A 17,038-nucleotide genomic window follows, 5' to 3' on the forward strand; every position below is an offset into this window, starting at 1 on the left:
AAAGCAGTAGACAATTGTCGACCAATTTCATCCGCTTGTTTCTGTCACACACACACAGTTCTCTTCCTGCTCCTCAGATCTCTGGACTGCTCCTGAACACCTCCGCCATGGTGACATATCTCAGAAAGGCGATGTGTACAGCTTTGGAATTATAGCACAAGAGATCATACTGCGTAAGGAGACATTCTACACTGACAATTGTCGGGATCATAAAGGTAAACATTGTGCGTAATGAAAAGGCTTGATGACAGGTTTTCCAGGGATTGCCATTTGCATTTGCCATTCAGCAGTAAAATGCAATTTTTCCTGGGGAAAGTTTGAACATGTGAAGGGGCAATGAAAGAGCATGGGCCAAGCCTTGCCCCTACATTGAGGCTGCATGCACTAGGCCAATGCCCTGCCCATGTGCTCTGGTCTTTAGTTTAAAGGAAGCTGCCTTGCTTTCATGTTGGATTTCTACCTGTGGAGCATGTTAATTAGAAATCTACTTAGACTTTCCAACATGGGGATAAGAACCTTGCTTGACCACAAATGTTCAAATACTTGTAACAGGAATGTGGTGGGACACCCAGGATGTGAGATGGCTGGGCAGAGGGAGGGAGAAATGGGGGATGTAGATTCTTTTTCCTCTTTTCATCTTGCATCTTATCTTGGTGCCGTGCCGAAGAAATGCAGATATCTTCCTCAATCTGTCAGTTCACCCCAGTAGGCACTCTTAATTTCGCATGTCTCACAAATCGAAAAACCACCATATGCAGACCTTTATCAAAGAATGAGTGTGTTCATTCAGGTATAGGATTTTGGTCTAAGCCCATCTTGTTTTATATAATACAACCTTGACACAATCTGCTTGCCTAGAAAAGCTCTGCTTCTTGTGTTAAAGTGTCTTCTTCATGTGCTGAATTGTTCTGTATATCTTTTCCCCTCTCCTGTTTTAGAGAAACTTTGCAGAGTAGAAAGCAATAAAGGAGCAAGACCTTTCCGGCCGGATCTTCTATTGCATTCAGAGGGAGAGAAAAAGCAAGAGGTAAGGCCATGTTGAAAGAAAGCCAAGCTCAACTGAATAGTAAGAGGTTATGCCCACGGCATGCACAGGTTAAAACTAGCAAGTTTGGCAGAGAGGAGTGTAATCAACTTTTTTTCTTCCAGTGTTTTGCCTTTACACCACATTAACATCTCCTATTAGCAATCCCAATGCACAGAAGCCAATGTAATGAGCTTTCATACATCATAGTAGCTCCTGACTTAGCTGCTGGTTATTTTAACAGTTTGGAGTGGGTATGGTATCGGGGAGGGAGGGGTGCTATAGGTTAACTTAGATAACACTGATTACCTGGCAAGTGTGACCTGCATTCTGATTGACTGAAAAAGTGCTAGGGAAAATCTGGGAAGTGATCAAGAGCAAAAATTACCAGTTATCCAACCAGTTTAGTTAACATGCTTCACAACTGGCAGAAAAGGGGTGTGTCCTTTTTTGTGATGGTGGGGCAATTTCTGTTTCTGTTTGCTTTAAATTTAAGGCTAAGGCCTTGCATAAGACTGATAAAGAAGTATTGTGCAAGACCTCTGTATTGTTGTTGTTATTATTATTAATAATAATACAATGTCTGCATTGCTTTGTTGTCTGCTCTTAAATGGAGTGTGTGCCTTTGATCATGTGGCAAAGGTATTTGGGTTCAAATCTCCATTTTGAAAGGGAGTTGCCTTTTAGGCTCTCTAGGAGTGAGGATGTACAAATGAGCCTTTCCAAGAGTGACTACAGCTCCAGGCAAAATGGAAGCTGTAAGGAGAGGGAGGCCTTCTAGGTCTGTTTGGAATTACATTTTATTTCTTATAAATGCTGAGCCTATGCTGGACATGTACAAGATATTGTATGGGACTATTTGGGTGTATCTTTTATGTTTTGTTCTGTTTTGAATAAAATTTTGTAAGTAAAGCTTGAATCAAACTAATGGGTCTGAACAACAGTTTAGTCCGAAAGGAGTAAGTTTTTATGCATCCAGTTGCTTCAAGCTGCACATTATTAATATCTACAATACTTTGAACAGGGCATCTGGCAACTGGTGAAAATAGGATCTCCCCCCCCCTTTTTTTGGTATTGATGGGCCACCAGAAAAAAATGGTATAGTTTGTGCTTAGGTGAGGATCAAAAAGAGATATAGGTGTGGTTATGGAGATCACCCACTGAAACTTCACCACACACATTACAAACTGCTTACCATAATAAATAAATAAAACACACTAACAAGCTTCCATACCAGGAGTGACTGCAGATGTAAAATGAGTTATTTTACTAATCAGATTTTCCATGGCAAAGGAAAAACTGGATTAAAACTGGACATGAGCAGCACCAATTCCACAATGAACTCCTATCTGGAATAGGTGACCAGCAACAACCCATTACACCTGGAAAGGGCATGTCTACCTGAGCTTGCAAAAATAAGGGGTGGAACCTGGTGCTCCAGAGAGTGGCTGATTGAGTTATGAAAATGGTGGGAAGAAGGTTGGATATTGTTACAACATAGTCTTTGAAGCCAGTTTGGGTTGCTAAGGATTATGTGGTGGGGGAGCACTATTTTAGTTTTCATCACGGAAACCAAAATATCTAAAGTAGTCCTGTATTGGATTGTGCATCCCTAGGTATATCTGCTCGTGGAAAGCTGCTGGGAGGAAGACCCAGAGAAGAGACCAGATTTTAAGAAAATTGAGACTACCTTGGCTAAGATATTTAGGTATGAAAGTGATTTACTTTGATAGAAAAAAGTTCTGCTAAACCAGAATGATAGTTCAGAGGGAGAAGTCTAGCAGATTTCCACTCTGGCCACATGGCAGCCATACACTGGTGTCATGTACATGAACTTCCTGGTGTTGTCAGCCTTCAAATTCATCCTTGTCCTTATAACATTCCCAGCAACTACCACAGCCAAACCAATGAAAGCTACATGGACACCTTAATCCGACGCCTGCAGCTGTATTCACGGAACCTGGAGCACCTGGTAGAAGAGAGAACTGAGCTGTACAAAGCAGAGCGAGACAGAGCTGACAGGCTTAACTTCATGCTTCTTCCAGGGTGAGTGCTGTCCAATCAGACAAGAAATCACCGGGGGGGGGGGCTCTAAACAAGTTATCATTGCTTATTTATAGGATTGTGTGCACCCCAGTCTCTGAGGAGCATGTGACTCAAGGGGTTCCAGCATTAAGCCAGGATTTGGTTTCTTTGGAATGAAGGTCAATTGAGACTTTGATGTATTTAGAATATATGGCTTTGTTTACACATATACACAATCTGACCATAGGATAAAAAGGCTCACAAAGTTGACACTCCAGCAGATCTTGCTTCCCTACTAGGTTTCCAGGCTCCACAAATCCATAGCTCTGGATTCAGCCCACAGAGAAATGCCAAGCGTCTCTGTCCAGCCCAGCTAAAACTCACAAATAAAAACCCTAGCAGGGGTGATGTCAGGGGCACACTATGTTGGCTGCAGCCGTCTGCAGGTGTGTGCCCAGCTGTGGGATTCAGCCAACCTGAAGCTCATTTACTAAATGTCTCTTACGTTTTGCCTTAGTTGCCCTTTACTAAAATGCTCCAACCTCTTAAGCATTTTGTAGGAAAGATGCTCCCTTCTTGGTAATCTTAGGTCACATTTTCTGGATCATCTGCAGCCTTATGTTCTTTTTTTAGAAGTTGTAACTAGAACTGCAGGCGCTCTGTTGTGTGTGAGAGAAAGACAGGCAGATATTTAAATGACTGCTAAATAATGAAGGGCAAGTAGACAGAATAGTATATATGAACATGAAGTCAATCCAAGTTTGGTTTCAAGATAGACTTGTACTTCCTGACATTGTGTTAACTACGGGTTTGAATCACATATCTGGAAAGGGCACAATTGGACTTACCCCATATCTTCAAGGAAGCGCTGGTCTCTGCCGGCATGGGACACAACTGCCTATAAGCTTTTGCCTGCCCCAGCCACCAGCTGCCATGGTGTAGCAGAGACAGAAATTTAGTAAAACAGAATAGAATTACACAACCTGGAATTCTGCCAGGAAACAGAACTTCCATGTTAAGAGAAAGGAATTGTGTGCTTGAGTTTGTGCATACAAATAAGCAGTTCCAACACCAGTTTCCAATTCTGAGCAGGTAGGTTAGAGTCAAGCAGAAGAAGGTTTGTCTCCTCAATTATAACACGAGCACTAATAGCTTATATATCTGTACAGCTGAAATGTCCCTGGGCATGAAAGAGGATCAAAAGGCCATCCTGTCAAATCTGCAAAACATGACCAACTACCCACTGACCTCTAACATGTTTTGAAAGGAGACGGAGTGATTGCCCATATCATTTGTGATTTAAAATCTCAATTACTTAGAATGGTGTTGTCTTTTATCATTACCAGGATTAATAGAACTACTGTACTGCCATATATTTTTCTGTTTTTTAAAACACACTTTGAAATTGAGAAGCTTCATCCTATGATACTTATCTTCTTCCTTTTGACAGGCCTGTGGTAAAGTCACTGAAGGAAACTGGACGGGTAGAGCCAGAACTGTTTAAAGAAGTCACCATCTACTTCAGTGACATTGTAGGCTTCACAACCCTTTGTAAATACAGCACCCCTATGGAAGTGGTGGACATGCTCAATGACATCTACAAGAACTTTGATCAAATTCTTGACCCTCATGATGTCTATAAGGTGACCAGAACTGGGAAGAGAGAACAGAAGGCTAGGTAGAATGATTTGTGGTGGAAGGAGGGGGGTGGGGAGCAGAGCATTGCCACCAATCCTTTAAGGGGCTAATCCATGCTCTACCCATTAGTGTGGACGGGAAACATTGCGATAGATTTCAGAGGCAGAAAATTGAAAGTGCTTATGTTTGGGCAAAGGTCTGCAAGGCAACAGCGAACCTCATGTGCATGAATTTCCCACTGTGGAAACAGTTTAAGAGAGACAAAATAAAAGGCGGGAATTGGTTTCTTCTGAGACAGAAAGCAAAACAAAGCATATAAGAAAAACAAAAAATAAAAGGTAGTAGTTATTTTCGCTGTTTAAAATTGTTGTGCAAAATAGGGAAAAAGGCTTGTTTCTCTTTAACATTTTAAAAGAACAGTTCTTCACCTCAGAGAAAATCACAGTCATCTATAGATATTATACTGAGTACTATTTGTAACTCCAAATACCTGTGTAAACATGTTTGTTAACTGGGATGTGATAAGCATTCCCAAGCAGGAAAGAACAGGAACGTTCAGGTTTTTCCTATATTGGATTGCTCTTTCGTTAGATAAAAAAATAATGACTTTGGATCTTGTTTCAACAGGTAGAGACGATTGGAGATGCATATATGGTAGTAAGCGGTTTACCAAAGAGAAATGGCAACCGTCACGCAGTGGACATTTCCATGATGGCATTAGATATACTCAGCTTCATGGGCTCCTTTGAACTCGGACATCTACCAGGCCTTCCTGTATGGATTCGAATAGGAATTCACTCTGGTATGGTGTGATATATATCAAATATTTGATCAAAATAAAATAAAGGAATGAGGATGGGAAAGAAACTTGGGTTGGCTTCCTTTGACATAAGCCTACCCAATCTGCTTTTCCTGAAACTATACATGACTATCCTTTGAAATTTGTACTTCTCCAAATTTTGCAAAGCCATTCTCCAACTAAATACTGTGTTCAGAAATGAGTATATTAGGGGGGAGTGTGGATGAAAAATACATAGCGTGAAAATTATATTAAAAAACATAATATTAGGGGGAATTTCTTTATAATATTAGGGAAAATATGCTTCAGTGCTTGTGGGTGCTTAGAGAATGAAATAAAACAAATGAAAAGTAAAGCAAAATGCACTGAAAACTATGGGCCATTTCAGCATGGAACTAGGTACCTCTCCTGATGTTCACCACTTTTCTCTTAAAAGGCTTGATGATCACTCCCATGTTGGAGAGGTACAATGAATAGAAAATTCAATCTCTAGAGTTTAAAGCATTGGAAACAAGAAAAAAGTACAGTTACAAAAGCACATACAGAAAGTCATAAAATGGCATAGGAGGAGAATGTTGTGCCATTTGCATCAATTTACATACCAGCAGCGTCCAATAGTTACCACTTACCATCACATTCTAAAAAGTAATAGCATTAACAGTGGGCATATTATACAGGATACAAATCACATTTTACCAGGTACAAAAAAAATAATACAGAGCATCCACTGGAAAATGCGATATTCCTGAAATAGAATGCCATCTCAAGGGGGAAGTACTCTCATCGGCACGCAATAAATAACAACTAGAAGTTTGCAATGCTAAAAACAGATTTCTGGGATGACCCTTAGAGGCTCTATTTTAAAATTAATTATCAAAATAATTACAGTTTCTGTAACTGGCTCAGCAGCACAGAAGATATATAAGAGCAGGACGTCTACAGAGACCCTTATCACAAGCATTTTTTGGGGAATACATCTCTTCTTTTTTCCCTTCCCTGACCCCAGTGCTTACGTTTCAGTCACATAGTGTTCCACTAGAGAGAGTTATGCAGCAGCTGAACACAGCTGCTCTTCACTGTCTGCTATCGCTAATGGTTGCTTGGACAAAATATTCTACTAGCACCTTTAAAAAACCCCCACAGAGAATGAAGAGCCTTCTGGAAATTGGTTGCTTTATAGTTCAGGTTGCCGTCCTTTGAGAGGAAAGGAAACAACAGATCAAAGACTGAAGTATGACTTAGCGAATAAATGTTTTAGGATATATAATTGTTTTCAGTTCTGTACAGTATAATAAGGGTTGATGAACTGTGTTAGTGATGGCATTTTCAAAGGCAATCTTGTGGATCATAAGAAATGTTGGCTTAATGCACGTGTTCTGTTGACCCGTCGAAAACCCTTCTGAAACGAGAAGTCTCTTCATTTCCACTTTGGTAATTCTCCTATAACAGTGGCTGTCTAAATACTGCCCTTTTCACCGCTCTTTAGAGGGTGATTTTGAACAGAGGAAATACGGAAGGAAGGTAGTACAGAGATGATACTTAAAACTTTTGTGGGTAGCTGAGAGTGGGAAGGGAGGCATTAAATCCACAAATGCTCCTACTGCCTCATAGCTTCTGTCCAGCTGCAAGTTAGTCACTCTGAAATTAATAGAACTACGTGCTACTGCAATTTCTAAGCAGTGAGATTTCAGGAGTACCACGTGCACATACCAGGGTCTGTGTTTTCTTTTGGGCAATGAAGCACTGTGGAGACTGTGGTGTCTTTATAATATATGGCTTATTTACACATACCTACAACCTGAGCCTAGATACAGAGAGTACAGAGCATTCACATCCTAAGAGGGTCCTGTTTCTTCCATTGCCGGATTCGAAGAGACTCCAAAACATTGTGTCTTACCTTCTCTGCAGCATAAAACAGACAGCCCCCTCATGCTCTGGCCCCCGCTCCAGCTTGCAAGAGTGACACTTTTGTCCTGTTCCTTTACCTCATTGACCAGTGCCATTTTTCCCTTCCTCCGGAACCACTGGCCTTTTGTCTCTGCTAACTATCTGTCACGTCAGGTAAGGGTTTCCCCCCATTTTCTGGCCTGCCCAGAGAGTCTCTGTTAATGGCCCTCTTAATGGGTTCATGGCTCGGCCATTCCAATGATGAACATTTGATGGCTTCCTTGATGGGTTAATGACCGGCTATCACCAGCCTTTGTTCTTCCAAAGCCCTAGCTGGATGGGGGCCTGTTACAAGCCCACTTTTGAGCTGGCCTTGCTCGTTAGCATAAACTAACGAGTTTCTGTGTTTGGCACAGTTTAATCAAACCTTGATTAATTCTAACTTTTACTAATTCCAGGATTTATGGGTGACTTGCACCCACAGATTCTGGTCCTGAAAATTTATAACATAGAACCATAGAGTTGAAAGGGAACCAAAGGTCCAACCCCTACAATGCAAGAATCTACAATAACAATACTGTATTGGAAGAGAGACAGGCATGCATACATACAGGAGAGGACAGAGTGAGTTGATTCAGCAGATGTCTGTAGCCTGTTGCAAGCCGTCCATCAACACCTTCATTTATTATTCTCTGTATTTAATAGCTGCAAGTCTGTTCTGGGGTGGTGTAGGATGCCAAGAAAAGCGATGGAGTTCATGCATCTACCAACTGCCTCTACCTTCATGATTTGACAAGTTCCTCCTCAGAAACAGTAGTCTTCATTGCATCATAGAAAAAGTATCAGCAGTGGCATTATCTGTGGATGTGGGGGACAGAATAAAGCAAATCTGTGAAAGTGAATGCTAGGATCCGTGTGGCTATGCTTTGTGGCAAAGCTCCAGATTTGCCTTGTCTGGCTCCTGAAGTGTGGAGTATTGAAACAACTTAGTCCCTGGCTGTAGAAGCAGAGGGGAGCACTGTTTCAAAATCACAAATAGCAGTCTTTCATAGTGAATTCAATCTCTAGGTTGTATTCACTGCTCATCCTACTCAAAGTAGACCCATTAAAGTTAATGGACATGACTATGATTATCTTAGAGTCATTCATTTCAGTGGGTCTACTTAGGGATTAATGCAGCTTCCAACAAATTAAAGCATCAAACACAGTAAAGCATCAATCATTAAAAACTTCCCTATACAGATGTCTTCTCTTCAGAGGTCTTCTAAAGGTCAGATAGTTGTTTATTTCCTTGACATCTGATGGGAGAGCGTTCCATAGGGTGGGTGTGACTACCGAGAAGGCCTTCTGCCTGGTTCCCTGTAACCTCACCTCTAGCATTGAAGGAACTCCCAGAAGGCCTTTGGAGCTGGAGTAAATTGAATACAGTCCCAGTTGTGCTTAGTTGAGCAGAAACAGCCCTTAGACTTCTTATGGGTAGTCTGATTTTCCTTGAAAACCTTTGCTGCTTATTGCTAGCCTTTAAACTCTGACATACAGGAATCCCTATTTAGGGAGTGCTGTTTAATCTGATTGAATATCCTTTGCTTGCTTCTATCAAGATACTTGGTTAAATAAGAAATTTTGTTGTATGTCTTCATTGTTTTGCTTGTCTATCTTATGATAGAATTGTCCATTTGTTGTTATTGGACATGTTTTTGTGATTTTGAAACTTTTGTATATCATCTTGTGTGTTTTTATCTTTATTACTTTGTTCCCTGCTCCAAGCTATAAATTCTGTAAATGAAATATACAGACATACTCAGGCAGGACAGACCTTGTACTGGCCTGGTCAGATCTTGGCACCTTGGAAATCTGATTCCTAATGAGTCACATTGATGACTTCAAATTAATTCCTGCTCAGTTTATGATGTGATCTTGAGAGTGTGTGGGCTAATCTTTTCCTAGGCAAACACTCCCTCTCCTTCTTAATTCCTGCTCTGTGCTTTATTGTTTTCAGGTCCATGTGCAGCTGGTGTGGTTGGGATTAAGATGCCTCGTTACTGCTTGTTTGGAGATACTGTGAACACAGCTTCAAGAATGGAATCTACAGGATTGCGTAAGGACAAATTCACATCTACACTACAAATTACTTTTTAGGATCTAATCCAGAGCTCTTTACCCAGAAAAAACCCTATTTTATCATAATAAAGCAGAAGCTGACTGGTTGACCTTGAGCCAGTCACTTTCTCTGAACCATATAGGGATTGTGAAAATAAACTGAGAGGAGATGCACTACACACAGCACCCAGAGCTTTTTGGAGAAGGGCTAGGATAACATGTAGTAAATAATCACACCATTAGAAGGTTTTTCTCAAAGGACTGCTAGAGTTTCTATTTCTGCTGTATTTTAGGTGTATTTCTTAGTCCCCTCCCTCTGCTTGGTGAGACATCTAACCTTCCTTCCGGCTATAAATATTCAGATTAAAGTAGCCACAATAATTAGTTCAGGACAATCAGTCTGACTGAAGCCGGTAGGACAAGTCCAATATTACTTGAATGCCTTGAGGATTATGATGTCAGTTGCCTTGCTCTACTTGCAAATGCTATTCAGAAGATGAACATATTTTTGAGACAATTGCGTCAGCTCATTTTTACTAATGGAACACAAGACTTAACTACATTATAGACTGGCACAACACAAAACCAAACATTAAAAAAAGCAAATTAAAACACTGTATGTTTGTTTGCATGCCTATAGCTCTACGGATTCATGTAAGTGGTTCCACTATTGCTATTCTCAAGAGAACAGACTGCCAATTCCAATATGAAGAGCGAGGAGAGACATATTTGAAGGTAACAAACAAATGCACGTTCCGGTGACCCACAACATTTTGCTGACATAGGCGAAGGACAAGATTTGTACCAACCTCTACTTCTATGCAGAGAAGCTGACTGGGCAGACAGTAGAATTGTATTTCAACAACATCCTCCACCGCACTGGGAGGCAGCAGGCTAGTTTAGGCTTGGAGGGGAGTGCAGGGCAATGCACATGGCAAATACAGTTTTGTCTTCCAACAACTTGCTGCCAATTCTGCACACTTCCCACCATCTACCACCTAGATGCCTCACTCTGCCTTATAGAAGGCTGACCTAACACATGCAAACACACACGTGCGTGTGTACACACATAGCATGTATTCAAATAGCCATAATTTTTCAAAATAAATCTAGAGATGGCACATATCTAAAAGGAGGAAACGTATTATTATTATTATTATTATTATTATTATTATTTTAAATTTCTAGTTGGGGCCATGATCCAGTGAATTTCATAGGTGGCTAGGCATTTGAACCTGCATTTTCCACATCTAGCCTGACTTTCTTATTATCTCTAACAAGACTTGTTGCCATTGAGGCTAGACAAGATTCCTGCATTGCAGGGAGTAGGACTAGATGACCCTCAGGGTTCCTTCCAACTCTACAATTCTCTGATTCTGTGAACAGAACTGTAATCTCAGGTAGATTATTCTGGTTTCTTTTCCATATGTATTGGTTTTAGTTTAAAACACCCAGTAGGAATATGCCTTATGCTCCCCATGTTCGTTAAGTAAATTATGCAAAGATTATAAAGTGCTGCAATATAAAGAATATAAAAACATACAATACAGCAATCTAATCTCAAAGTATTATTCCTTATTTTGTATTAGGGCAAAGGAACTGAGATCACTTACTGGCTGACAGGAGTGAAAGACCAGAAATACAATCTTCCAACACCTCCTTCTGTGTAAGTGATTCTTGGAGAGCTGATTGTTAACAGAATGCGCAAATCAATATTTACAGTATCCTTTCTTTTCTCTCTTTCTGTGAATATCTTGTTTGGCGTGCACTTGGCAGAGATCAATATGGCAACTGTGCAAATGTGCATGGGGACGCATGCACATATCCTAGGATCTCATGAATCCTCAATGTTGTGCAACCCACTATTCTCCCTCCAGCTTCTCCCAATGGGAAAAACTAGTGGAGGATGGAGTGCTGCATTATGCACCGTTTGTGCCATGGCCAAACACACACCTTTATACTGCAGTCAATTTTTTTGTATTGAATAACAAGGTCTAAAAATTATCCTTATTCATTCACACTTACTCAAGCATACTAAAGCAGATGTCCAGTATGAACATAGGTTATGAAGAGGTCAGAGTTCAGGCGATGCGTCACTACTACATGAATCTCCAACATCCTAGGTTCACAATTCCTTGCGTTACTCTTTTCATCTCATATGACAAAAGTTATGTCTGGGTAGTGTTAATCAGTCTTATTTATACCCATATTTCTGGGAATAAGCTCCATTGAACTTGGTAAGACCTCCAAGTAAGCTTGTAGGATCACACTGTCAATGACTTGATAAAACAGATAACAATGGATGTTAGTCATCTAATTTTTACCCGGAATAGACCCATCAGAACTAATGAACATGACCCAGTTAGAGCCATTAATTTCAGTTGGTCTACTCTGAGTAAAACTTAGTTGAATACCCCCCCCCCCGCATAAAATTATTTAGCTAAAACATTTCAGCTTCTGCCTGCTTCATTAACAAATTTGGTTGGATTTAAAATCAGGCAGTTGGTAGTCCAGGAGTTCTAAGAACCCCTTGAGAACAGAGGGAATTTCCAGCAAAGGAGAAGCTGTTCTATAAGTGGGATAATTAAAAAAAATAATTAAAGGTAAAGGTAAAAGTTTAAGAATTATCCCCCAAGGCAAAGCCATGTGGCGTTATGGTTTTCAGTCTGTATCTAAAAAACTGGGGTTTTTTTCTCCACTGGAAATATTCCCAAGTCTGAAAGGTCAAAATGTTTTGTAACAGGTTGTTCAGGGGTGTTGTGTGTGTGTGATTGCTGCCTTAAGATTTCTGAAATAGGCATGAAAGACTGTAGTTGTTTTCCCAACATGCTGCAGATGGCATTCAGAGCATTTGCATTCTGTAACATATATTATAGAACTAAGGTGGTATTTTGGTTTATATAATAGGTCTTGCCAGTCATTCTGCTCTTGAAGATTAGTTTGCTTAGTTTGAAATCCAGCTGTGTTACAGATCTATGACAAAGCTTAAACAATTAACACAGTAATTTCAGGTCTCTCGTGTCTTAACTCCTGGTGTGAACATCCTGCTACTCCTTACAGGCTTGCACACTGGTGTGTTGGGAGGGGCCCATAAGTAGGCAACACTTTGACCTAAGGTGAATTACACATGTGGGGCATCACCGCCTTTTTATTTAAAAAGCATTTCTAAACCACTTAAGTGTTTTTAAAATTGCTAAGCAGTGCACACACTATATACAATACAAACACAATATCCATTAAAACAAGCATGTTTTTAAAACACAAAAACGTTTGTTTAGGTTTGCTCTTACAAAAAGGTAAAAGATTGGGGGAGAGAGTAGGATATATTTCCTTTATCCAATTCAATTCAATCATTTTTATTATTTGTTGCCAATGGCCATTACAATACAATATGAACACAAATCACAGGATATCACAGTTGACTGTTTTGAACAACATTTGGAAGTATACCACTGTGATTATTTTTTCTATCTGGCATCTTGATCCTGTGGGTCAATGAAAGATGTGATGTTAATACAATGGTACCTCTGGTTACAAACTTAATTTGTTCTGGAGGTCCATTCTTAACCTGAAACCGTTCTTAACCTGAGGTACCACTTGAGCTAATGGGGCCTCCTACTGCTGCTGGGCCACTGGTGCACGATTTCTGTTCTCATCCTGAGGTAAAGTGCTTAACCCGAGGTACTACTTCCAGGTTAGCGGGGACTGTAAATCAAAGTGTTTGTAACCCGAGGTACTACTGTACTGACATGCACCACTAAAGCTGATGTCTGTGTGCTCTTACTTAGTTTTTCAGGAAGCTTCTCTGCCTTTAATTTATGAGTGGTACAGCTTTGTTCATATGAGGTTATTCAAGGAAGGGGGAATGGGATCCTTTGCTCAAGTGACACTTTGCTCAAGTGTCGGATTATAATTCTTGGAATGTTTATTACATTTTTCTGTGCTGAGCCTTCCTTCTTTCTCTTGCATCAGTTGTTTCCCAGTCACTCTCCTTTTTATTTTTCTTCTTTTATAGAGCTGAAATATTAAGTACTGTATTTTTCATGTATAAGGCTAGGTTTTTTTCCTAAAAAATAATGTCCAAAATTTGGGAACGTCTTATACATGGATAGATCTCTCCCCATTTTCTTAAATTGGAGTCCTTAAAAATAGGGGGCGTCTTATACATGGGGGCATCTTATAGACGGAAGAATACAGCAATTCTTCACTACTTTGAATATCTGCAATAATAGGCTTCCTATATTAATGTTGTTGATATATTGATGAAATAGATCTATTTTATATTCCAAATAATAGAAGATACAGAAAGAGTAAAGGAAACAGAGAATAAAATTTGACAGCTGTTTTCCCCAGATCTAGAAGCTAAATTTTGGCTGGGCTTGACTTGGTACAGTAAGGGATATTATCCATGTCGAAGACAAGTCCAGCTAAGCCTCTGATATAGATCTGAGTGTCACTAGCATACTGCCATAATACTAGAACTCAGGGGAGTTCAATGAAACTGAATGTTGGAAGAGTCAGGATAACCAAAAGAAAGCACTACTTCATACAGTGCATTGCTAAACTATGGAATTTGCTTCCACAAGAGGTAATAGTGTTAACCAAATTGGATGGCTTTAAAAGAGTAAACAAATGCATGGAGGTTATGGCTATCAATGGCCAGGATCACTGTGTTCTACCTTAACTGTCAGAGGTAGTATGCCTCTAAATACCAGATACTGTATAGGGAATAGCAAGCGCCATTGACTCAGATCCTGCTTGGAAGTTTCCCATTGGCACCTGGTTGGCCACTGAGAACAAAATGCTGGATTAGATGCACCCTGACCCAATACAGCAGGCACTTCTAGGTATGTTCTTAAGTAGGGCAAATCTAATCCTCTCTCACTAGGCTGTGGCCCCAGTCCAGATCACACAATATATCTGAGCTGCTAAACGCAGAGCAAAAACACTTGTAGCTGCAAGTTTTCCTCTCTATAGCCAATAGGAGCTGAAGGGAAAGAGACTTAGCTTGGGGTTGCGACATGAGGGAGGGGGTTAGAGTTCCCCTATACTGGAGCCCTGGGCTTAGTCCTTCCCCTATATAAATAAGAATTATAAATATAAGAATTAGCCCAGGAAGCTATCTGTGAAAATGGTTAAGTTGCACCATTTCTACCTTGCTTCCATCCTACATACTGGGCTTCCACAGGCATCCTTGACAGGAAATTCCCTATATTGTGCTGTGTAGCAGCAGAGATGGGTGACATTCCTTCACTACTCATCTGCAGTTTTGTTTTCTGCTCCCTATGGAGGTGTCAAAACACCATTTAACTGATATACATGTCAAACCTCAAGGCCGTTTCTTGAGGTCATAAGATGATTGGAGGATTCAGCTGCCCCAACGTGCCTCACCTCTTGGTCCAAAGAATTCTTAAATCCAATCATGTGCTTTGGAAAATTTTGAACATCCAACTTGGCCTTCACTAGCATTCCGATTTATGAGCATTTAGGTGCTGCATAGTAGATAGAAACTATCCTTTAAATTTGGTTTGTGATGGCACTCTTTGTCTGATCTCTGTTTGCCCCTAACTAATCCCCCAGTTTTTACTGCTCTCTGATCGTAAATAAATCTTTCTTCTATTTGGGATTTTGACTGGTTGACTTTGTAAGCTCAGGGGGTATTCCTCTCTCATATGGCATTACTATTTTATGTTACTTGGGTAAACCAAGGACAGGCTGGAGTCACCTTGCAATAACGAGGGGATTACAGGTATAGTTGGTGCTTGTTCATGTCCTGGTTTGTGGATAACCCAGAACCTTTGGGACCTTTCTGACCAGAGGTTAAGGTTCAAAGGAAGTAATGCCAGTGGAACTCCTAAGAAGGTGGCAGCCCTTGGAAGTTGGTTGCAGTGATGATCTGAAAAATTCTCCATCAAGAGCTCCAAACAGAGAGCTCCAGAATAATGTGTAGTTGGCCTTCAGCATTATGAACGGATTTCAAATATCAAGTAAGGAGGGTTGAATAGAAGAATCTTTGAATGCCTTATAATTAAGAATCATAGTAAATATATCTCTCGAGTCACTTAAACCAATTTTCTCCTTCTATTTCCAGGGAGAATCAGCAGCGTTTGCAAGCTGACTTTGCTGAGATGATAACCAATTGTCTTCTGAAAAAGCAAACAGAAGAATTTCAGGTGCAAGAGATTACACGTGCGCCTAGTTGTCGCAAAGGCACTCTGGAATACCTGCAGTTGGCTACAGAAAAAACCAGTACCTACCTGTAAAACTGGATAAAGAGCACGACCCAAGAATCCCTGAAAGTTAGATGTAAATAATATAAGACAAATTTTACACAACTTACATATTTGCAGTATTGTATGGGTGGATTGAGGACAGAAATGTGATCCTACCTTTGTGAGTACTCTGTAGTTAATATTCTGCAGGAAGAACATTCTTTCTACTACATTGGCAAAACTGCAAATGACTCAATGCAAGATGCTTCTTGATGAATTGGAAGCTTTACTGGTATACTGCTTCCTAAAATTGAGGAGGAAGGAAACAGGGCAGCTCCCCTGAGGGCACCTCCCTTCACATCCAGTCTGGTGCTTGTGGGCTAAAGTAGCAGTGAAGGAAGACAGCAAAGCAGGCACCTGCACAATGCAGATACCATTTTTGCACTATGATAAAGTACAAAAGTGGATGTCAGAGGGCAGTCCCATTCTTGCTATAGCCTACATTGTCATGGATACAGCTGGAGTGAGGTCTGGTGTAATTTAGAGGTATGGGAAAACTGCATCTGACAAATATTCTGTAAGCCATTTTGAGAATTGGGGGAAGTGTTTTACATAAAACAAATAAGCAAGCAGTACATGCGCTGTATAAAACTGACTATGGGTCACATTCTAGCCAATGTAAAGTTTTATAATCATGTTATACTTCAATTATTAGAGACCCATTTAAGCCACAGTCCATAGGTATAAATATGCTAAGCCAGAAAAAATGACATTTCGGATAGCGTACCTGAATATATTTGGCAGTAACCCTCAATATCATGGGCAAAGGCTGCAATGGAACAAATAACTGAAAGCAGAAAGCAGTTAAATTGAACAAACTCCATAGCTGTATCGTATACTGTGATGAACATTTTATTCATCTGTATTTGTCAGCTGTAAATCATAAACTGAAGCTACAATGTAATAGCACATCTATTTCTCCTTGACAAGAACTTGTAATTTAGAGAAGTGTAAAACAAGAAAAGTTGCTTTGTTGTGAAATAAAGTACATCTCTAACTGAAAAATCTTGTTTAAGAAAACAAAACCATAACTGCATACACATGTCACTGTTTATTAGTAGGACTTTTATCCTTAACACCTGAAATAAGGCATACCAGCACTTCCTGTGGGTAACATCTGTAGCAGACTGCATTCTTCCTGCCACAGGTTCCATGTAAAATCAGTTTGGGGCAGAAGTCCAATGTGGATCACTCTTGAACTAATGATCTTCTGACCCACATGTGAGATTACTACAGGGAATTAGAATGGTAACCATGGATTTGTACACATCATTCTACATTCATATACTCACC

At 40.2% G+C, this 17,038-nt stretch overlaps 1 protein-coding gene and 2 long non-coding RNA genes across 4 annotated transcripts in view; 1 reads left to right on the forward strand and 2 right to left on the reverse strand.

The window, feature by feature from the left end:
• GUCY2C (guanylate cyclase 2C) overlaps window positions 1-16,750 on the forward strand; it is a 47,210-nt gene extending 30,460 nt beyond the window's left edge. For both annotated transcript variants that reach the window (XM_081209509.1, XM_081209510.1), the window contains 10 exons: window positions 78-215; window positions 939-1,027; window positions 2,641-2,732; window positions 2,912-3,070; window positions 4,500-4,692; window positions 5,315-5,489; window positions 9,373-9,471; window positions 10,114-10,208; window positions 11,063-11,139; window positions 15,565-16,750. In XM_081209509.1, coding sequence (XP_081065635.1) covers window positions 78-215; window positions 939-1,027; window positions 2,641-2,732; window positions 2,912-3,070; window positions 4,500-4,692; window positions 5,315-5,489; window positions 9,373-9,471; window positions 10,114-10,208; window positions 11,063-11,139; window positions 15,565-15,736 — 1,289 coding nt within the window. In that variant the 3' untranslated portion in view covers window positions 15,737-16,750. The remainder of the gene's footprint in view (window positions 1-77; window positions 216-938; window positions 1,028-2,640; window positions 2,733-2,911; window positions 3,071-4,499; window positions 4,693-5,314; window positions 5,490-9,372; window positions 9,472-10,113; window positions 10,209-11,062; window positions 11,140-15,564) is intronic.
• LOC308595462 lies at window positions 2,728-8,542 on the reverse strand. The gene is made up of 3 exons (XR_014012043.1): window positions 5,890-8,542; window positions 3,592-3,708; window positions 2,728-2,993 (listed from the first exon to the last, which is right to left on the reverse strand). It is a non-coding gene; the product is annotated as an uncharacterized lncRNA (long non-coding RNA).
• Window positions 12,813-15,857, reverse strand: LOC308595454. The gene is made up of 2 exons (XR_014012032.1): window positions 15,731-15,857; window positions 12,813-15,619 (listed from the first exon to the last, which is right to left on the reverse strand). It is a non-coding gene; the product is annotated as an uncharacterized lncRNA (long non-coding RNA).
• Window positions 16,751-17,038: the final 288 nt, after the last annotated feature.

Source organism: Podarcis bocagei (assembly GCF_964188305.1).
Source record: "Podarcis bocagei genome assembly, chromosome: 10".
NCBI classification, from domain to species: Eukaryota; Metazoa; Chordata; class Lepidosauria; order Squamata; family Lacertidae; genus Podarcis; species Podarcis bocagei.